The sequence below is a fragment of the Caretta caretta genome, chromosome 7 (assembly GCF_965140235.1).
Source record: "Caretta caretta isolate rCarCar2 chromosome 7, rCarCar1.hap1, whole genome shotgun sequence".
Taxonomy (NCBI): Eukaryota; Metazoa; Chordata; order Testudines; family Cheloniidae; genus Caretta; species Caretta caretta.
This window is the reverse complement of record NC_134212.1, coordinates 67,384,626-67,408,345: the sequence shown is the minus strand read 5'-3', so window position 1 is coordinate 67,408,345 and position 23,720 is coordinate 67,384,626. Positions and strand designations below refer to the sequence as shown.

At 39.2% G+C, this 23,720-nt stretch overlaps 1 protein-coding gene and 1 long non-coding RNA gene across 17 annotated transcripts in view; one reads left to right on the top strand and one right to left on the bottom strand.

The window, feature by feature from the left end:
• Window positions 1-23,720, bottom strand: part of ZMIZ1 (zinc finger MIZ-type containing 1) — a 474,637-nt gene that overhangs the window by 42,048 nt on the left and 408,869 nt on the right. For 15 of the 16 annotated variants that reach the window (XM_048856930.2, XM_048856927.2, XM_048856919.2 and 12 more), the window contains one exon: window positions 22,414-22,558. In XM_048856930.2, the coding sequence (XP_048712887.1) occupies window positions 22,414-22,558 (145 nt within the window). Of the gene's footprint in view, window positions 1-9,399; window positions 9,499-22,413; window positions 22,559-23,720 lie in introns of those variants that run through there. The other variant, XM_048856935.2, reaches the window with a different exon arrangement.
• On the top strand, window positions 9,543-10,118 carry LOC142072774 (uncharacterized). Its single transcript, XR_012669342.1, has 2 exons — window positions 9,543-9,621; window positions 10,047-10,118. It is a non-coding gene; the product is annotated as an uncharacterized LOC142072774 (long non-coding RNA).

Here is a 23,720-nt window from a genome sequence, read left to right as displayed (position 1 = left end):
CTTATCTAGCTGTCTAAGGAACTCATACAACTCCCATTATCATAGAATCTGAGTGCCTCAAAATCTTTATCCTGCAAGGCAGGGAAATACTCTTATCATTTTCCAGCTGAGACACAGAAGTGTCATGTGGGGCATCTGTGCTGAACAGGGAATTGAACACGGGTATCCAGCTATCACTCTAACCACTGGACAATCTTTCCGTTCCCCTGGGCCACAGGACTACTCAAGTGTAAAAGTGAGCTAACATACATATAAATATAAAGATAAAGATATAAATATTTTCCTTTTCAAAACTTGGGGTCTGGGATGCCCTTGTGTTAAGTAGTGTCCATGCATGCTCCTTGCTCCCAAAGAGACTACAATCTATTAACAATAAAATTAATAATATAAATTAAAATTAAGTAATTAACATACATTTTAAAAAGGGGGAAAAATCTTTAAAACTGTGATTATCCAATGTTTTTAAAAAACTTTCTCCTGGCCAGTCTGGAAGTCCACCACCAAATCTACATTTTCTGTCTCATACAGTACATCACAATGTTGCCTCACTGCACAATGTTTCAGCATGATGCAATATTTCAAATACATGCAGCAGCAACATCCCTCTATCAACACTGCAAAAAGCATATACGGCCAGGGATGGGAGATCTTCAGGGTCTGGAATTAGGGGCTGATTTGGACTTCTGTCGTAATGCCTTCCACTTTTTTCCCCTCTACCCATGTGATATTTGCCACTTTTACTTCTTTCCTTACTCCTTTTGGTGGATGTCTGCACTGGCCTTCTGTAGTCATCCTAATATTTGAAGAGAAATCCTCCCCACAACATTGTTCTTGTTGAACAGCACAAGGGTAATTAAGTCTTTTCATTGCACCCTGGAGGGCAGTGAGTCAGCTGGAGTCCACTAAAAGAGTACTGACTAATTTAAAACAATGTTAATGAACCACCACATGCTAGGGGTCAGCACTGAGGCGGACCAAGCAGCAGAGGAAGCCATCAAATGAAAAAGAAGAGAAGGAGGGATATTACTTCTCAGGCTATGATGTAGTGATGCTGCAACCATTCAACACAGTGCAAAGAAGAAAGATATAAAAAAAGATTTCCTAGCTGCTAACGCATATTGAAGCCAATGATTAGTCAACGCTGATGTCAAAGAGGTAAGTGAGGCTTTAGGTCTAAATAACTTTTTTAAAATAGTTGGATTCAAAGAACAAACAGACAAACTAACACCATGAGTTGGTTTCAGATTTCCTTATCAGACCCTGATTCACTTCTCTTCTCGACTCCTCTTCCCGGTTGACCCAGGGTCGCAGGTTCCCATGATTCTTCACCACGCTTTCCAGTCCATGGCACAGGTTCATAGGTCTTGGAGTTCCAGTCCTTTTCTCTCGACAGTCTTTCCATCGAACCTTCGGTCTTCCATGTCCTTTCTTGTAGCCCTCTTCCTCCTATGTTTTCTTTGCTGGTCATTCTTCTCCCAATCTTATCACACCCAGCCCACCTCAGATGTGCGCTCTTGGCCTATCGCGTAGAGTTCCAAGTCCATCTATCCCCTAATTTCTCCCTGGCACATGCTCTACCCTCCACTTGCCTGCCATTCTCCTCAGTATATTATTTTCTACTACCTGTATCTTCTTTTCTTCCAACTCCATAAGGCCCACTGTTTCCAAACCATAGAGCAGGCAGGGACAAACACATGCAGGATATATCTTTTCTTTCAGTTTGTTACTTAATTGCCAGTCCTGCAGTATTCCTACCACCTTTTTCACTGCCTCCCACGCAGACTGGGTGCTTATTTTCAGTTCTCCAGATCTCCCTCTGATGGCACGAAGTGTACTTCCCAAGTACACTAATTCTTTCTTATGATTCAGCTTCTCTCCTGAAACTTCCATCAATAGCTCTTCTTCCACTTCTTCAGTTTTCTTTGTGTTTACCTTCAGAGTATGATCTTCAAACACAGATGCCCACTTTGATACCAATTTATCAATTCCTCTTTGCCGTCCGCAAAAAGGGTTAGATTGTCAACATGCATTAGTTTTTTCTGTCTCTCCACAGGCTCGGTTCTCCTACTAGTTGTCTCCATAACTAGGATGAAGTTAAGTGGACTCAGCACACTGCCATGTCTCAATCCCACCATCACCTCAAAATGCTTCAAAATTCCAAGTGCTATACACCACATTTCCTGACCCTCAATACAACTCCTTATTATCTCCACTTCTTGAAGTCCCCCTGCCATCCATCTCAATGCTCCAAATACCAACTCCTGCAGAACCAAGGCATAGGCTTTCTCAAGATCAATAAATGCAACACAGCAATTACACCCTCCCTTTGTCATTCTTTCACACTTCTGTCTCATTGCAAATATCCTTCCCTTCCAAAAAACATGTTGCTCCTCTCCTGCATTTTCCTCCACCTTACCCCTCAAACTTGCCTCCAAAACTCTCTCAAGGAATTTGAGGGTTGACTTAACAAAGTGATGCCCCAATAGGCATTGGTATCATTTACATCACCCTTACTCTTCTAAAGAGCCACAATCAATCCTGTTCTCCAGTCTGGTATCCTTACTTGATCACAGTAAACACACAGTAATCTGTGAAAGCTCTTTACTGCAGTACTTCCAACTACCTTGCTCATATCAACAATTATGTCATCCTCACATCTGCTTTACCATTCTTCATCTTATTCAGTGCTGCTCTACTTCATGTACAGAGATTGATGTCTTTTGAAATATCCCCATAATTGCTGACAGTGTTTGTGCTCGCAAATCTTTCTTCTCATTTAACAACCTTTGAAAATATGTTTTCCATACCTCTATTAACTCTTTAGACTAAGTCACTGATTTCTTCATCTGTTGTGCTTCATTGTTTCTTTTTTGCCAACCCAAAACCCAACTTCCTGCCATCATCTTCCTCCAGCTTTCTGTACAAATTCCTCTTCAGCCTCCAATCATGCCTTAGCAACTTCCTTTTTTTCCTGTTTGAATTTTTGATTGTTTCATTATCAAAACCTGCTTCCTCAAACTTTTTGAATAATACTTTTATTCTTTTTAACTTCTCTGGTACATCACATTCTATCACCACCTTGTTCTCCAAAAGCATGCCATCTTTCTACTCATTCTGCCACATATTATCTCCATTAAAAATTCCTCTGTTCTTCCCCCACTTACTCACTGCCGTTGGCAATGCATGAAAGCCTTCACTGACTTTTTGGTAAAACTTTTCCTTTCTCCCCTCCCTTACATAGCCACCAATGCAATTTCTTCCTCAATTTCATCTTCTTTCCTCAGGTTGCAGTCGGATTCCAGCTATTAATAATGTATGTTGTTCTGCTACATATTTACTTTATATTTTTAACCATTTTCATATGTTCTCTTCTTATCAAAGTACAGTCTACACAGGCTTTACTTTTTCCACTGTAGTATGTTACCAGGCAGGATTCTCCTTTTTCAATCCATGTAGTTACCACTCAAAACCCATTAAACAAGCACCAGTCAATTCACCTCTCTCCTTCTGCATTTCTTTTACCAAAGCCAAATTTACCTGCTTCTCCTTCTACTGGGCTCCCCTCACCAAAATTACAGTTAAATCTTCACCGACCGCTAACAAATTATTACTCTCAACCACACCAGTCATCATGTCTGACGTGGATTGTTAGTAAATTCGCTATGAGAAGTCACTGCATGAAAAATGAGGTTTACGTGGTGAATAGAAATTAGTGACTTGCAATGATTCACACATGATTTGTGGCATTTATTTGGAAATACTGTGCGTATGTGTAAATTAAGATTTATTTTTAAAAAAGATTTACATAACTGACACTAATTTGTTAGTTCGCTTGTTAATGCAAATGTGTGTGTGTGTATCGGACACTCCGTTTACACACCTCCACTTGCTGAGAGAAAAGCGATTCACATTGCTTTTTGTGCACGGGGAGGTTTGTTTAGACAATTACTTTATGTTCATAAACTATATACCTTAATAAAAACAGTCAGTTTAAACATAGCAAATACATTAGCTACAGTATGTAAATGGGCAGCTTTGTTCATGAGGTAATAAACATATGATTTACATCATCAAGGATTTGCAAAAGGTAATCTAACAAAGAATAATAATGAAGATGTATGAAAGATTTTTTGTTAGGTATTTGTTTTAGCATAAAGGACAACTACTGATATACAGATGTAATACAAATCTCACAGCAAAGTTAAAGTGAAGGAAGGAGAAAGGACAGAGTAGCTAACCTTTAAAATGTTTCCAGTCCATGCATATGCTGTGATGAACATACTTCTCATTACCTTTTTCCCGTTTTATAGTTCTGGGGTTCCCCACAAAGTCCTAAAGGCTGATGGACACACAACCCACATGTACTTTATAGCACTAGGCATTAGTTTTCCTGAAAAAAGTCACCACTTTTGCTTCAAAGTTAGGCTAAGGTTATGCATAAACCCAGCTATTTCATGCAATTAGGCTCCCAGCAATTTCTTTCCATTGTTTTCCCCCACGTCTGCTCTCTAGTTTTGGTGGAATCTCTGTCATTTGAGGTGTAGGTGCTCTCCTTGGCTTAACTACAGTATCTGCAAAACTGCTAATACATAAAAACAGTCCTTTAAGTATACTGCCTGCACCAGTGATCCTTGGAATGACAGTGATGTGGATAGACAACAGCCATCACAACACTCACTGTCATTTCTCCCATTTCCTTGTCTGTTAGTCACCTATGGACACCTACAGAGACACTTGGTTGCAGGCAGTGAAATTCCAGAGTTCAAAACTAGACCAACTCTCTTGGCTCCTTTTCACAATCATTTAAATGAAAACAGTGTGCTCTAGTAGATAGTATGCTGGACTGGGACTCAGCAGATTTGGGTTCTATTCCTGGATTTGCTGTTTGACAGTGGGCAAGTCACTTTGCCTCTCTATGCTTTTGTTCTGCCTTTTGGCTGTCTTATAGTTAGATTATAGCTCCTTGGAGCAGAATCTGCCTCTTATTATGTGTATGTATAGTCCGTAGCACAATAATGATCTCAACCTTGGTTATGACCCCGGCATGCTATTACTGTAATACAAATTAAATAATAATTATTAATAATAAATATCCTCCCCCCAAAAACCCATAAAATAAAACCAAAAAAAACCATTACACCTACAATGGATAAATACAAGAAGTCAAGAGTGAGAAAACTAAATAAACCCTCAAGCTTCTCTTGTACCAATCAAAGGATTTCTTATTATATGCCTATAAATTTAATAGCTTTTTGACTTTCTACTTTATTTTATTTAATGTTTATACGAGATTCTCTGTAACTGCTATATAAGTTAACTAATGACATATTGCCGGCAGTGAGCCCTCTTAGTTAAGTCACCATTGTAAACTTAGTGTCAACTTATTTCAACGGTTTCTTATTGTAGAAGATATGTTATATTACTAAACACACACACACACACAGAATTCCAACATTCTTTAGATTTTTCAGTGTGCTCACCGCCTACTGTGGATGTTAGTGTCATTAGGCTTCTCTGCTTCGTTCCTTTTGCCAACATGAATAGAATCGTCTTTAATAAAAATGAAATTACAAAACTGGACAGAACTCCATTAATACCTTAGTTTTGATAACAGTAGAAGGCTTCAGAAAGGAACTCAGGTTGTATCTCACCACAGCTCTGAAACTGGAAGTTCCTGGTAACCTTTTTACTATATACTACAGCTAGGCAAAAATTTTCTTCAGAAATTATTTTTGGATGAAGAATGGCTTTTGTAGTGGTCAACACAGAAATTCCCATGGAAAATAGCTGATTGTGAGAAAATTTTGGGAACCCCAAACTTGAAAATCAAAGTGCTTCTGCTTTTGGCAATCAAAAGCAAAACATTCTCAGGTTTCAGTTTTTCAACAACCCCCTTCCCCCAAAAACTTCTGAAGAAACTTTTGACATTTTCCATTTTGTTGAAATTATTCACAGGAACAAAAACAAACTCCCAAGTAGCTGGAACATACACATGTGGTATGTATACAGTGCACCGTTCATTCAGCAGAATGTAGAGTACATACCTGCAGAGTCCCCCTAGCACAGGTGTAAACAGCACTGTAGCTGAAGGGGCATGGCTGAGGCAAGGAAAGACACACCTGAAGGGTGTGGGCATGTATGCAAGCACATATCATACATGCTCTCTACTCGCCCAAACCATGTCTTCCTGTCTCCTCTGTAGCAGTGTGGTGTCCTCCTGCCTCCCTCCTTCTGGACCCTTTCCCCGCTACAAGGAAAGACTCCCCCACTAGGGAAAGGATCTGGTTGGGGGAAGGCAATGGAGAAAGGCTTAGGCAGCTCCTTGCCCTGGAGCCTTTCCATGCTGCAGGAAGAGGCTCTGCCACAGCCTTTCCCCCCCACAAGGAAAGGCTCCAGCTGCGGGGAGCTGCTGAAGCTTTTCTCCATTGCCAGAGCCTTTCACTGACAGATGCAGCTACAAACTACAGTGTGGACACAGCCTGCTTTTCCCTGCAGTGTGTAGTTACACATATGCTGTATGCCACTGCCAGTTGGGTGCAGTGTAGATGTAGGCCCTCCAAAACCCCCACAGATGGAGTGTCCCAATTTGGAGCTTTTTTAGTTTAGATTCAACTTTTTTTTTTTTTTAAATAAAGCATTATTATTAACAACTTTTTATCAAAAGTTACATGTAGTGAAGTTGTCACATGTCCTTTTAGGCTATCTTTTATGTGGATTTTAAAAAAACACTGCATACCATACATAAACACATAAATACATATTTACATATAAGCATATATAGTCTTAACTTTGAAGATCGATGCATTTGAAGCTTGCCACAATGAATGAGGAGAGTTGTAATCAGATGCCTTTCTGTACAGGGCTGGCCAGACTCTGAATATATTCAAGGTAGGGACCAGCATGCAAGCAGTAGCATGGGAATGGGCATGAGCATCACATACATTTGATTAATTCATTTTTTATTAACGATTTAGGGTTTAGCCTGGGTGGTCCAAGCCAACAGGGACATCTAAGGAGTCATTGTAAGGACAACAAATAATATCTCAATTTATGTAATATCCTCCAAAAGATGGTTTTACTTGTGTATATATATGATAGAGAGAGAAAGAAAAGAACCCAAGCATGATGGTGCTGTGGTGTAAAGATTTGTATTAGCATAAGTTTGGGGTGGCTACAACACTTTTGACTATTGAAGCGATAGTGAATTCTGCAGCTCTTCCTAAAATAAGAGTCAATATTTACTTAATATTGTCATTTGTATTGTGGTCGTTCTTAGTGGCCCTTATCATGAATTTGGACCTCACTGTGCATACAAACATATAACAAAGAGATGGTCTCTGCCCCAAGCACCATAAAAACTTTATCTCATGCCACAACACTGACTATTCTGAATATGCCACATGTTATAGAAAAGCTATTTTAGAAATGTTTCAAAAGGTTCTTATTAAGAATATTTTTCGTATAATCTCCACCAGACTTTCTTAGTAGCATGAGTATAAATGCACAAACCACAGAGGGCAAGACAAAATATAATTTTTTAAACTTCAAAAAATGACCCCAAGATGTTTTCTATACATAAAAACGTCTAGTCTGATATCTCTCAAATTTCTCAACAAGATGCATGTGTTGTGTCTCTCTTTGGAAGGCCCTGAATCTCCTATTTCCAATGGCATTAAAGCAGGCATTTCTAGCTCTGCCTGGTTGACAAAGATCTGCCTGAACCCCACTGTTCCAGGACTGAATGTTGCCTATATTGGGCCATGGACCAGTGTAAATTGGAAGGGAAGGGGGTTAGGAATTCCACTTTTGGGTGGAAAACAAGGAAGAGTTTTTCTGGCTGGTTGTTTGTGGGGGAAAAAGAGTAGCTGATCGAAACTGCTCTAGGCAGACCATTTGTCCGGTTTTAAGCGGGACAAGTCTGTTTTTAAATGGTTTGTCCCCTAGCCAGTTCTGAGACAAAACCAGATGTGGTTTTGTAAGGTATCACAGATGAGGGCTGCCAATTTCAAGAGTGTGCTGCTCTGCCCCCATTGTGACCTTGTATACATGATGTGTGCAAGGTCACACCGGTTGGGGCTTGGTGTGCTCTTCACAATCGTGTCCTCCATGCATGCAAGGTCATGCCAGTGTGGATGGACCCACCCATACTGTTCCAGGAAGTACTGGAATGTCTGGTATTCTGGGAATGCAAGAGTGACCACCCTAAAACTGCTCTGAGGTTTGGAATGTCACTCCCAATACAGATTAGTCAGTAGGCAGAAGGCAGGTGACATGTGCATGATAAATGCAGTTCATAACATGGCTCTGTAATTTAGCACATGGCTAACACCACCACGTGCACACAGATGTTCATTAGCCACCATCGCTACTGAACTTCAGCTATTCTTGGGGTGGAATCTGGTGGATGTTTAACACTGCAAAATTAAACCTGGAGGTCGGGGGAGGATAGCATCTCTGGATGCAGTGTGACTTGAACATTTTTTCTTTGAGATGTGCAATGGCCCGAGCCTGTGAGGCCTACACAGCTTATGTATCGCATTGGGTGGGAAAACCGCCTTCCATTTCACATTTGGCTTTCTACAGGGCAGACAGGGATACACTTACTCATGCTGAGTTGCAACTTATACCACAAGCAGTCTCATTGTGGTTACTTGCATAGTAAGACACTACTCAACTTGAGTTAGGGCATTGGGATCTGACTCTCTATATCTGAATATGAATCAGGCCCGAGTATTTCCCTTATAAATAAATTCACGTTTCTCAGCCTGAGTATAAACTACATACAGAGTCCTGTTATATTAAATATTCCACATGTCTAGATACATGTGCATGCAAACATACACAGCTATATGCAACTTATTTCTGGTTGTGTAGAACAAATGACATCAAAGCTATGCAGTTAAGAAACAAACACACTCCCTGCATCAAAAAGAAGCTGGATGGGGTTATCACCATATGACATTGTGGGACTACAGCATTCATTCTGATTAAAGAAGAAAGATTAAAGCATCACATCCAATTCTGTCTATTGTTATACAAGTAGACCATGCAATGTGCTATCACAGTCACAGATTACAGTTACAAATTCCACCACTAATGGCCCTGTTATTAATATGCCACCTGTTACCTTTTCTAAGATGTTGAAAAATATCTTAAGAACATTTTCAGCTTGACAAACGCAGTTTAATTTTTATTGCCTTTCATAGTACAGCGAGACCCATGTCTCATTTATCTCACATGTGACAGAATGCAAAACCAATTCCTCAGTTTCCCCCCCCAGTCAGTTGCAAGGCATTCATTTTGCTCTGGTTTATCAATATACCTGGGATTCCATATCCGATTGCTCCTTTGCAATAAAAAAAAAAAAAAAAAAAAAAAAAAAACCAACAACACACCCACCCAGTATTCTACCATTGCCTGTTGCCTTGGTAATCCAAATGCCTGGGTACTCGCTGATTATCGGAGAATGAGACTCGCATTGTTCACACCGCAGCGCGTCTGCTATGTTAATGGGAGATAATGGCAGCCAGAAGACTCCTTTTGTTCCCAGCTTTGCTGTTTATTCATAATGCCTGGAGGTCAGCGACTGCTACAACAACCCAGGAAGGAACCGCTGAAAGCGTGAGCAGATTCCACTTCTGCTTTTGCCTCTGAGACAGCGGGTGGGGGGATGCACAGAAATAAGACTACTGGAAGATCTGCAGAGAGTCTGACTCACAGAGAAGGTGCAGCAGCAACCAGGAGGGTTTGATGGAATTGCATTTCTGAGATTACAGATGAAGCTAATTTACTCTCCCCAAAAAAGCAGAAAAATTGCTTTCTTTAAAAACAAAACCCTACTGGAACTGATGAATTATTTCCGATGGAAAAGTCACAATGAGATTAGCTTGGTTTTGAATTTGAATTTTAGACGCGAGTTCAGGGGCTGATCGATTTGCAGTTCAGATACCTGAACACGTCTGAATAGAAAGAAATTATTGAATGAGCAGCTTGTGCCTTTTGATCGGAACCACTGAATGATTTTTTTTTTAAATTTCAATTTCTAGGACAGAACAAATTGGTCCATGCCCAGTGGAAGAGACTGAGCTTTTAGAATGAAGCAAAGTAATTAAGTAAAACGTGTGGATGGATTTTCCTTTGTTTTACCCTGAGATGCAGTCTGTGGACTAAGTCCTTAGTAGTCTTGCAAGACAAACACAGCATAGTGCTTCCACAGTGATCAGGGATGTGTGTATGTTGTGTTAATACAGAGGTTCAGATTAGCCAGGGTGACTGTACTGGGGTGGTTCAAAGGCGGGTGAGGGGGAAGGGGGATGTGGGGGAAAGCCTTCCCTATGCAAATACAACTTCACTGTTCTGGTGTGACTAAACTTCATGGCATGTAAAGGACATGTCTGAGAAATGTTCACAGAAGTATTTAATACCTGTCAAAATTATTTGGAAAATGCTATTGCTTTGAAACAATGACAGTGGCAAACAAACTATCACATCATATCTCCTTTGACATGGTAAATGGTAAATAAGAGCATGAACAGGATTACTGCACCTTCCCTGAATTCTTTACTTAGCATGGTGGGATACGAGCAAATTGAAGCAGCTCCCTTGGCTAATGTGTTTTTCCTCACTCTTTTAACAGCCTCTTTATTTGAAGAAATAACCAATACCCATTAAAGGCATTGTCAGTATCTAATTAATTTCACAGATACATCTGTACAGGTTATTGATGTGCTCTGTCTATTGAACAGAGTCTTTGTTGTTATCACTAATGAAACACAGGCAGTGATTTTAGCTAGAGTTCCTACCCACTTTAATTTAGGGGAACCATTAGAAACACTTTCCATCACTTCAATTATTAGTGACTACTTCCCTTTCTTCCCACTCTGAAATTTACTGAAACTTGAGACCCAAGTGTATGAGAATTTTTTTTTTTTAATTTTTGAACAGAGTCATAGATCAGGAATTTACTCCTTTTATAATTTCCACTTCAACTGAGGTAACTTATTAGCTAGGGTCATTGAGGAGATTCATATTTTCATCGAAGGGAATTAATTACAGGTATTTTTTTAAAGAGAAGGTATCAGGATAAAAATCATTAAAATTCTCATAGGTGTTACTACTAACGTTAGAGCAGGGGGGTCTCAAACTGGGGGTCGGGACCACTCAGGGGGTCATGAGGTTATTACATGGGGGGGGGGGTCACGAGCTGTCAGCCCCCACCCCAGACCCCGCTTTGCCCCCAGCATTTATAATGGTGTTAAATATATTAAAAAGAGTTGTTAATTTATAAGGGGGGGGGGGTCACACTCAGAGGATTACTATGTGAAAGGGGTGACCAGTACAAAAATTTGAGAACCACTTCATTAGAGTATTAACGAAGAATTCTAAGAAACAAATGTACTTTCTACTATTTATACTTTTTAAAAAATTTTATTTTTTTAATTAATTAATTTATTTATTTTACTTTTTGCACTTCACTTAGATTTGAAAATGAAGCTAGATTGGAAAATTCACTTTCCATTCAGAGTCCTGTCACTTCTGGGTTTTCAAGCAAGAATGTGATGCTAATCAAGTGTCTGGGTTTCCATCACTTCAGAAAGATCTTTAAATAACTATCAAAGCAACAACCATTTCTATCAGTAACACCTCATTTAGAGAGCAGCATGTTGAGCAAAGGGAAGGCTGCACAGAACATTTTGGGAAATCATTTCCTAACAATCACATCACAACCTTTTCTGTACAAAGTTTTCAGGCACGAGTGGCCACTTTTACCACAGTTTTAAGCAAACGAACACTAGGCACCGCAATGCTTTCCTAAAGTCTTACTACTCAATCAAGGATTTATCATACAGAACCCAACAGATTTTGGACTCTGAACTTTTCTTTAATCTATTTCCTTCTGATGGTGCATTCCACCACCTCCCCACATGATAACAACCCCCACCCCCGCTCTTGCAGAATCAGGAGTAGCATAGGTTGCCTTACTGGACATATTCCTTTAAATTAAGCATTCACCATCTGTTAGTCCTGTTCACATTTTCCTCACAAAAAGATGGAAATGCTTTGAAAGCCTGCAGATGTTTTCTCTTAGCAATGCCGCATTTGTGTAGATTTTCCCCATGTTTCAAGCCCAAGCTAGGTGTGGAAAGTACCCAGACTCTTAGAACAGAGGTTTACATAATATAGAAAGGTTTGTTTTCAACAAAAAATGGCCTCTGTTCCACTGCTTCTACTTTTAAAATTACTGGACTTGGAAAGTGATTAAAGCAGCTATCTTCATTGTTAGTCAAAACTGCCAGCGATAGTGACGGAGGCAGGCTCTCCAGTTGCTTCAGAAATGACTCCATCAATACTCTGGAACTTGATGACATCTGAACTTAACAAACTATGCACAGGGCAGGACCCTAAGTGCACACAAAAAATTTAGCTGCAGAATTATCTCCAACAAGCCACAAACACCTCCTTACAAAATACTTCCATTACTGGCTACATTTAAAATGGAAAAAACCACCACCACGCTACCTACCTTAAAACTATTTTGAACAATATCGCAAGTGCTATTTTGGAGCCATGGCTTAGACAAAAAATAATAATGATAATTAAGAAATAAAGTGCCTAAAACCTAACTGAATTACTGGTTAATTTGAATGTCAGTTTAATTTTATCACAACCTCCAGAACCAAATCATTTGTATTAAAAAATAGCTGTATCCCTTTATTTCAATCAATTTTGATTGCTCTAAGCAGGCATTATTATAATTCAATCCCTGGCTATAAGAAAGCTGCCATTTAATTAATATGGAAGGCCAAAATTCAAAATGAGACAGAAGATAAAAAGAACCAAAGGAAGACTCATGGTAACATATGAGACTACAGCAGCCAGCTGTGTGTTTTCAGACATTGTTATTGACAGTGTAATCATAGATATGCACTGTACAATCTGTAATATGCACCCTGGCACTTGTACAGAGTCAAACTCATCACAAGCAGCAGTAACATGTAGTCCCACACACTTCGAAGAAAGCTGTGCCCATGTAAAGCTGGGCTTAATAAGGTCTGTGTAGAACAAGGTAAACCACTTAATTCAATGAATGCGGTAAGTATAGACTTGATCAAAATAAGAGGAAGATACTGTAATAATAATAATTTGTATTTACACAGCACCATTCCCCCAGGATCTTTAAGTACTCTACAAATATTAATTAAAACTCAACTACCTTGTGTGATAAGTATGTGTTGTTATACATGTTAGTACAGATTGGGAAACTATAGTGTATGTCAGTTGCCCACAGTCACACAGTACGAAATTTACCCTATGCTGAGGGCCAACCCCAGGATTATGTGCTAAATCCCACTTAAACTCTCACAGGAGGGCTAATTTGGGACTTAAGTGATGGACAGGTCTCATGTTGGTGCTCTGCTCAGGGGTGGATTTTCATTAACCATTAACAGTGTTGGGAACAAAATTCATGTGTTTATTATCCAGTCTTGCACTAACTACTGCACCACATTGTGTTTACTGAAATATCAAATGAGTTATTTAAGAGCCAACAGATATCTCAATCCTGCATAAAACACAGATGACAATTCCTGCCACAAGGAACTTACAATCTAACCACATTTCCATGTTAAACCAAAAGCATGTCTTTTTTCAAATTGAAGTCTTTATTTTATTGAACTGTTTGGCTTGTATGCAACAGACTTAGCACATAATTGCCTCTAATCTTTAAAAGACAACATTCTGTATTTATGAAAAACCCAAGCATAGAGGGATTTTCGGGTTCTGTGTGCTCAGAACCACACAACCAGAAGCCAATGCTAAAACCATCCAAATATATACCTTTTAACACAAGAAACTTTCAGCCTTGCTTTCTCCTTACCTTTGCCCTGTGTTTGACCTGAAATATTACTGCCAGAGCCCTCTTGGACTAGTCATTTCAACTCTTCACCAACCCAGCTTAAGCTTTCAAAAAACAGTAGGACTATACACTAGAAATCGGACAAACCTGGAATCTTGCCCCTGAGTTCCTTTGACATTCATGTGCATGTATAAGTCACTGATAATTCAGATGAAAATTATCTTGAATGTTTTGATTCAACATCTTAACAGATAAAAACACAAGATAGGGTATTAGTTGGCATATGCTACAGACCATAAAATCACACTAGGGAACAGGATGATTGCTTCCTTATGCATCTATAAGGTACAGGGCAAAAAAAAAAGCTGTATGATAATGGGGGATTTAAATTTGAGTGACATAGGCTGGAGGTCTCATGATGCCAGTATTAAAACATCCTTGGAATTCCTAAACATTATAGATGACAATCTCCTAACTCAAAAGTGTTGCAGCCAACATGGAAGAATTCTTTATTAGAGCTTGTCTAAAAGAGGAACAGATCACACAACGAAAAAATAATGGTAGCTTAGGTACAATAGATCATGACTTGATCATATTTATAATGAGCAAGCAGAATAAATTCCAGACCAGTATATACTTGGTGCTTTAACAGGGCTAATTTCCCAAAGCTGAAAACAACTGAGCCAGATCAGCTGGAAGGAAGAATTTAATAAAAAAAATGTGAATGATCATTGGGAATCGTTTAAAAAAGCTTTATTATATCTCCAAAACCCCAAAATCCCAGAAGAAGGCTGTACTAGTTAAAAAACCAACCTGGTTTAGAGGGGAAGCAAAGGCAAATTTAAGCAATAAAATATATTACAAATGGAAGAATGGGGAAGTTGATAGCACTGAATATAAATCAGAAGTTAGGAACTGTAGAAAATTGATAAGGGAAGCCAAGGGACACAAGGAGAAATCTATGACCAGCATAGTTAAGGAATGAGAAGGAGTTTTTAAAACATATTAGGAACAAAAAGAACCGTGACAATGATATTAGTCGATTAGTAGACGTAAGTGGTAGAATTATCAATAATAATGCAGAAAAGGCTAAGTGTTCAATAGATATTTTTGTCATGTATTTGGGGAAAAACATTATATAGTCTCATCATATAGTGATAACACTCTTTCTATGCCACTAGTATCTCTGGAGTTTGTTAAACAGAAGCTATTAAAGTTAGACTTTTTTAAATCAGTAGGTGAATATGACTGGCATTCAAGAGTTTTAAAAGAAGAGCTTGCTGGACCATTAAGGTTAATTTTCAGTAAGTCTTGGAGCACTGGGAAAGTTCCAGAAGACTGGAAGAAAACTAATGTTGTGGACATTTTTTTAAAGGGTAAATGGAATGATCTGTTTATAGGCCTGTCAATCTGACATCAAGCCCAGGCAAGATAATGGAGCGGCTGATATGGGACTCTATTAATAAAGAATTAAAGGAGGGGAACATAATTAATTCAAATCAACATGGGTTTATGGAAAACAGATCCTGTCAGACTAACTTGATATTTTTTAATGAGATCACAAGTTTGATTGATAAAGATGATAGTGTTGACGTAATAGAGTTAGACTTCTGTAAAGCATTTGGACTTGGTACCATGCATTTTGATTAAAAAACTATGGCACACATTAAATGGATTAAAAACTGGATAACTGATAGGTCTCCAAATATAATTGTAAATGGGGAATAGTCATTGAACAGCTGTGTTTTCAGTGCGGTCCTGGATGGGACTGGTTCTTGGCTCTACACTGTAACATTTGTATCAATGACCTGGAAGAAAACATAAAATCACCACAGATAAAGTTTGTAGATGACACAAAATTTGGAGGAATGGTAAATAATGAAGAGGACAGGTCAAACCGATATGGATCGCATGGTAAACTGGGCTCAGACAAACATTATGTGCTTTAATATGGCTAAATGTAAATGTGTACAACTAGGAACAAAGAATGAAGGCCATACTTACATGATGGGGGACTCTATCCTGGGAAACAGTGACTCTGAAAAAGATTTGGGGATTGTGGTGGATAGCCAGCTACCAGTGTGATGCTGTGGCCAAAAGGGCTACTGTGATCCTGAGATGCATAAAAAGGGGAATCTCGAGTAGGAGTAGAGAAGTTATTTTACCTCTGTGTTTGATACTGTGCTACTGCTGCTGGAATACTGTGTCCAGTTCTGATACCCAAAATTCAAGAAGGATGTGGATAAATTGGAAAGGGTTCAGAGAAGAGCCGTGAGAATGATTAAAAGATTAGAAAACATACCTAATAGTGATAGAATCAGGGAGCTCAATCAATTTAGTTTAATGACAAGAAGGTTAAGGGATGACTTGGTTACAGTCTGTGAGTATCTACATGGGAAACAAATATTTAATAATGGGCTCTTCAATCTAGCAGAGAAAGGTATCACACAATCCAATGAATGGAAGACAAATTCAGACTGGAAATAAGATGTAAATTTTTAACACAGAGGGTAATCAAACAAAGGGACAATTTACCAAGGGTCGTGGTGTATTCTCCACCACTGATGATTTTTAAATCAAGATTGAATGTTTTTCTAAAAGAATTAGGAATTATTTGGGGAAGTTCTGTGGGCTGTGTTAGACAGGACTAGATGATTGTAATGGTTCCTTCTGGCCTTGGGATCTATGAATCTGTATATGTAAGGTGCTTCAGATAGGAATCCTTGGAACCAGACTCTCATGGATATAGCCCATTTTCCAGTTGAAAGAACATAGGAACTGCCATATTAAATCTTGTCTGTCTGAGACCTGTATCAAATATTAGACAGTGGCCATCCCAAGATGCTAAAGAAGAAGGTTCAAGAAGGTCCATAATGAATAATTTGTGATAACCTACCTATAGAAAACGTTTCTTCTTGATCAGAAACAATTTAGTGGTTGGTTTATGCCCTGAAGCATGAAGATTAGCATTCCTTTTTAAATCCTAAATAATGTAACTGTGGGTGCTCTCATTATGCAAGTAAATATCTAATACTTTTATGAACCTTATGAAGCACTTGGATCCACTAATTTCTTGTGGCATTAAGTCCCAAAGCTTGAACAAGCATTATTCTGGTTTGGATGCAGACAAAATCTCATAAAAATGGCTTGTGAGATTTTGGCACCGAGTCAAGTTTTTTCAACCTTAGCATCTATGTAACCTCAAATCCAAACCAGAACCTAATCTGGATTCAAAAACTGCCTCCTCAACCCAGTTTGACTTTGTATCCGTGAGGGAGGACTTCATGGTTGCCGTTGGTCCTCTTTTTAAAAAGGCCAAAAAAACCCCAACCCCCAAAAACCCCCAAACCAAAAAACAACCCAGTAAATCCCCACTCTATACTTAATTTCTGTTTTATGAGTTCACTGAAGAACAATCATGGAAATGTACAATCTCAGCAAGGACTGCGAGGCAGTTGCAAATCAGCTATATCTGTCCTGCCATCTGATATAAAATTTACAGTGGTCAGATTAGGGTCCAATTTAGAGCTGAAACGAATGCACATTCTGAAGTGATGATACAAATACCCAACGGGCCTCAGAGACTGCTGCGTGCCATTTTGTTAAATTGCACTAGTACGAGAAGATATGCCACAGAAGTGTTGTTTCCAGAGGGACATCACAGCATTGGACTACTCTGATTTGGGATTTACCTCATAGTACCAGCCAAATTAAAGCTTTTTTTTTTTCAAGGCTGTATTCCAGGAGAAAGAGAGAGAAATGTGGGGTTCAACTGAAATTGGATATGCCCACTTGTGAACATAACTGGAGGGTATGCGTTAGCGCAGGCAGTGACCTATTATGGGTACATGGAATACCCGAAGACTACAATTGATTTTATAAACATTAGATGTATCAGTATGGGCTAGGGATTTTATTCTAGCCCCATGGAGGAGTTACAGGACTTTCCTAGGGGAACAAAAAATCACTGTCGGGGGGGGGGGGGGATACAAATTCCTAGGACAGTAACCTCAACCCCTGGGGGAAACTGCATATACTAGTGTAATCTGGTTTAAAAGACCTGACACACAAAGAAAGGAGAACTGTGTAAAGTCACCAGCCTGACATAGAGAGGGTGGTCACTCTCACCCAATATAAGAACGGACATGCTGAGACCAACAGGGACAGACCCTGTGGAAGGGGTCTGAAGGACTCTGAACCCTGCCAGGGTCTCCAGATGGGAGAGGGATGTCTGCCCGGTAAGCTGTTTACGGGTTTTAAGATAAGTTTTCTCTGTAATGCTTATGTTAGGAACAAATAATAGTTGCTTTATAAAGCACCGGATAACCCTGGTCATTGCCTCTGAGAGAACAGGACAGGAGATGCTGAACTGAAGTCAGACTTGCTAAGGTGTTCACTGTGAATTGCAGAAGGAATTATAGACTAACTCCGTGGTCTACAGGGAGAGTGTTGCAGGACTTTGCCTGAGAAAGGTGACAGCTAGAGGCCTAAGCCTTAAGTGGGATGCCCTCAGAGAGGCCACAAAGGGGTCAGAGGTGCAATTAACTCAGGAACTGTGACACAAGTCAGTCAGGTATTTCAAGACCTAACAATCTTAGAATCTAAATCTAGGCTTTGACAGGATATATTATTTACACTGATACATAATGGACTGGTTCACTAGACAACAGCCATAAAAGATTATTGTTGATTGCCTTTGCTATCTCTCTTAGCTACTCATATGGTCTCCATTACGGTACTATTTGAGATCGTCACAAGATTTAATGTATTTATCCTCACAACACTCTTGGGAGGTAGGGCAGTGCTATTATCTTCATTTTACAGATGGGGAACTGAGTCACAGAAAAAAGAAGTGACTTGCCCAAGGTCACACAACAAGTCTGTTGTGGAACAGGGAATTGAACTCAGGTGTCCCAAGTCCCATACCAGTGCCCTAAACACTGGACCATTCTGTCTTTCCCTAGCTCTACAAACTAGCCCCTCTGGGTCCCAATAAGAGTGTGTTACTATGCAGACTCCCCATCTGATTTCATCTTGGATGATGAAAAGAGGACAGTAGTTTATTTAAAGTCCAAACAGCAGCACATCAACTATTATTTTTAGAATCAAAGGGGTTTTCTAGTAAGAAATTTGTTTTCATCAAACTAATGTAATTAAGTATTTGATCCAGATCATTTCATAAGCTAAATTAGAAAAGAAGCAGTTGAGCCACAGATATCACTAAAATGAGTTATATTAGAAAAAGGGGTATTACTTTTAGTAAATGATGTGTAGCTTCCATATTTTTTCCATTAATGAAACAGAAATATACCAAGACAAAAACAACAGAAAAACACAGAAACCCAAACCTCAAAATACAGAGCCAAACACACTGGCATAAAGTAGAGTCAACTCCAGGTACTCTCGCAAAACAGATCATAGTCTGACCCAAAGTTCAGAATGTATTGTTTAGGTCTTACCACTGTGTAAGGACATGAAGAATTTAAATGGCAATTTGACTTAGCGTACAGTGTTATAATGGTTTAATAATAAAAGTTTCCTACATTTTGGTTATAAACAGAGCAGCTGTAGAAATTATTTTTGGTTTGTGATGTTAAAAATAAATAAAAACAGAAACATAAGGGATGCAGTTCCAATGTCTGATGTAGCCTACACAAATTCTCCCAATCTCTCATTGACCTGAAGTAATGCCACTGCTCTTCCCCCAGCTAGCTGGGAACTAGAGGTTTCAAATCCTGCATGCTTTAGTCTCTTCTCAGACAATCCTTGGGGCTCACTTTTCCATTCAAATGTGATAACTGTTTTGTGAATTTCTCCTGACTGATGACATTAGAGTGCAGTGAAGGTTCTCATTTCCCTGATTAACCCCATAAATATTACCATCTTGATGCAACATCCAATCTACTCTAATCTATACAGATATTTCTAATGTAACCATCACCATGGAACCTAAAAGAAAAAAACCTTCAATAAAATGTTTGCAGGCCAGAGAAAACGCAGTGTTCTTTAAATACTCCATGGGAAAAAATCTGATGAGTGATGCACAGCAGTGTTGTTTTAATTAATGTCAGTACAGTTTGCCTCCTTAGGGTGGGGCTTAAGGCTTGATGTCTCAGGGGGCCAATTACACACTGCTTTGCTAAACCTGAACTCAAGTTGGGAAATAGAAAAGTCACATCACCACGTACTGGGTAGTTAGCAATACTGAAAATTTAGCTTATTTAGTATGTGCTGGTATCTCTAGTTCCAATCGGTGAATGAACCAATCTAGCTATTCTTCGTTACAGAATCATAAAAGTGGAGGACTGGAATGGACCTCAATAGGTGATCTAGTCCAGCCCCCAGCGCTCAAGGCAGGACTATGTAACAACTAGACCATTCTCAAGAGGTGTTTGTCTAATCTGTTCTTAAAAACCCCCAATGATGGAGATTCCACAATCTGCGAGGAAATTTTTTCCTGTGCTTAGCTACCGTGATAAAAATTTAAACCCATTGCTTTTTGTCCTATCCTCAGACATTAAGGAGAACAACTTTCTACCCTCCTCCTTGTGGCAACCTTTTATGTATTTGAAAACTGTTACGTCCTCCCTCAGTCTTCTCCTCTCCAGACTAAACAAACCCAAGTTTTTCAATCTTCCCTCAGAGGTTATGTTTTCTAGACCTTTAATCATTGTTGTTGCTCTCTTCTGGACTTTCTCCAATTTGTCCACATCTTTCCTGAAATGTGGCCCAGAACTGGACACAATACTCCAGTTGAGGCCTTTTCAGTGCGGAGTAGAGCTGAATTACTTCTCGTGTCTTGCTTACAACACTCCTGCTGATAAATCACAGTATGATTGTTGCCTTTTTTGCAACAGAGTTAAACTGCTGACTCATATTTAGCTTGTGATCCACTATAACTCCCAGATCCCTTTCCACAGTACTCCCTCCTGGGCAGTCATTTCCCATTTTGTATGTGTGCAATTGATTGTTCCTTCTTAAGTGTAGCACTTTGCATATGTCCTGATTGAAGTTAATCCTATTTACTTCAGACCATTTCTTCAATTTGTCCCGATCATTTTGAATTTTAATCCTATTCTCGAAACTACTTGCAACCCCTCTCAGCTTGGTATCATCCACAAACTTTGTAAGTGTACTTTCTCTGCTATTATCGAAGTCATTTATGAAGTTATTGAACAGAACTGGACCCAGGACTGATCCCTGCGGGAACCCACTCAATATGCCCTTCCAGGTTGACCGTGAACCACTGATAACTACTCTCTGGGAATGGTTTTACAACCAGTTAGGCACCCACCTTATAGTAGCTCCATCTAGGTTGCATTTTCCTAGTTTGTTTATGAGAAGGTCATGCAAGACAGTATCAAAAGCTTTACTAAAATCAAGATATACCACATCTACCGCTTTCCCCCATCCACAAAGCTTGTTACCCTGTCAAAGAAAGCTGTTAGCTTGGTTTGACATGATTTGTTCTTGACAAATCCATGTTGACTGCTACTTAACATCTTGCTTGCTTGCTTATTTGCTCCATTATCTTTCCGGGGACTGAAGGTAAACTGACCGGTCTGTAATTCCCTGGGTTGTCCTTATTCCTCTTTATATAGATTGGCACTATATTTTCCCTCTTACAGTCCCCTGGAATCTCTCCACCCTTCCAAGAATTTTCAAAGATAATTGCTAATGGCTCAGATATCTCCCGAGTCAGCTCCTTGAGTATTCTAGGATTTTATCAGGCCCTAGCAACTCAAAGACAGCTAACTTGTCTAAATAATTTTTAGCTTCTTCTTTCCTTGTTTTAGACTCAGATGTGACTTCATTTTCCCTAGTGTTCACTATGTTAGACGTCTGATCTCTACTAACCTCTTTGGTTAAAACTGAAACAAGAACGGCATTTAGCACTTCCGCAATTTCCATATTTTATATTATTGTCTTTCCCCGCTCATTGAGTAATGGGCCTACCTTGTCCTTGGTCTTCCTCCTGCTTCTAACGTATTTGTAGAATGTTTTCTTACCCTTTGTTATCCTTTATGTCTCTAGCTAGTTTAATCTCATTTGGTGCCTTGCCCTTTCTAATTTTATCCCTGCATGCTTTTGTTCTTTGTAATCTGACCTAGTTTCCACTTTTTGTAGAACTCTTCTTTGAGTTTCAAATAATTGAAGCTCTCCTGGTTAAGCCATACTTCCTATTTTTCCTATGCAGTGGGATAGTGTGCTTTTGTGTCCTTAATAATATCTCTTTGAAAAACTGCCAACTCTCTCAAACTGTTTTTCCGCTTCGACTTGCTTCCCATGGGATCTTTCCTACCAACTCCCTGAATTTGGCCAAGTCTGCCTTCTTGAAATCCATTATCTTTATTCTGCTATTTTCCCTCCTACCAGTTGTTAGAATCATGAACTCTACCATCTCATTATCACTTTCACGCAAGCTGCCTTCCACTTGCAAATTCTCAACTAGTTCCTCCCAATTTGTCATGGCAATAAGCATTTCAGTTAAAAGATTTCTCACTGTCATGAATTTGTATATGCATCTACTCTCGTAATAGCAGGCTTGTGTGACTCACCTATGAGAGAGCGTGGGTTTCATGGAGCTCATAGAGTTCATGGGGGGTTGCATGGGTAGCTTCCCGGGAGGATCGTTTTGCCGGCTTTTCTGGTGACGAAGCAGCAAGAGCCGTCCCAACTCCTCACACCACGACGAAAGCAGCGCTGTGCAAACAGAACAAAATGAAGGTGTACAACTCAATGAAGAGTGTAGCTGTGTTGAGATAAAGGATATTTTAACCACATTAGTCACTAACTGAATGGACACACCCCAGTTCTGAAAACTTTCCCCATGAGCCACTACCATCATATGAAGAATATGTTGTTACACTAAAAGGGGGAAAACTATGGGAAGAAACAGGGACGAGATCATTGGTAGATAAGAAGAGAGGGGAGCAAGAGAAATCAAGATTTCTTTCTAGTCTCCCACATCCCCTTCCATCGCTAATGTTAATAGGCAGCAGATGATAGTTTTAGTTCTGCTAGTTATTCTAGTTTGGATTTAGTTTATTAGAGATACTCGTCACAATCAGCATTTCTTAATTTAGCCAGTCTTATATATGATTTATTGTGATGGCTGTTCTTTGCCTTCTTGCATAACTAAAATAGTATCATTCCATACAATTGACAATATTGCAATTCCTTTGTATTAAATTTGATTGCAGAAGACACAGATTACAAAAGAAAAATCAGGTGTTGGATTTAATTTGCAACTTTATATTACCTACCCCAACTGTGAATGAGCTTACAAAACAGAACGGCCAAGATATTCAAACTTTGGTGCTTAAAGTTAGACACCTGGATCCATATTTGGGGCCTAATTCAGCAAAACACCTAAACATATGCCAAACTTTAAGTACGTAAATATTCCTTTGGTCAATGGGACTACTCATATATTCACACATCAGCACATGCTTACACACTTGGATGAATTGGGGCCTTAGGCACCTAAATAAGTGGCCTGATTTTCAGAGGCACTAAACATCCGCAACTGCCACAGAAATAATGGGACAGGTCATTTAAAAGGGACCTCACCTTCTTCCATTATACACTCAAAAGTGGTGTAATTGATAATTATCGGAACCATTTCAAAGGATGTAATTGGAAAGTTACACTGTGAAAAGTGTAAGATTACCAGATTTTGACAGGAACACAGAAAAATATGTCTCTATATAAAAACACTAGAAATGAAAAAAAAAAATCAACTGGCCATACCAGAGAAATATTTAATAAAAGCAATACTATTAAAGAAAAGTAAACACACATCAGGGTATTGAGGATGTAGTAATTTCTTTGTATTTACCACATGCAAGGTCGATAATGGTAC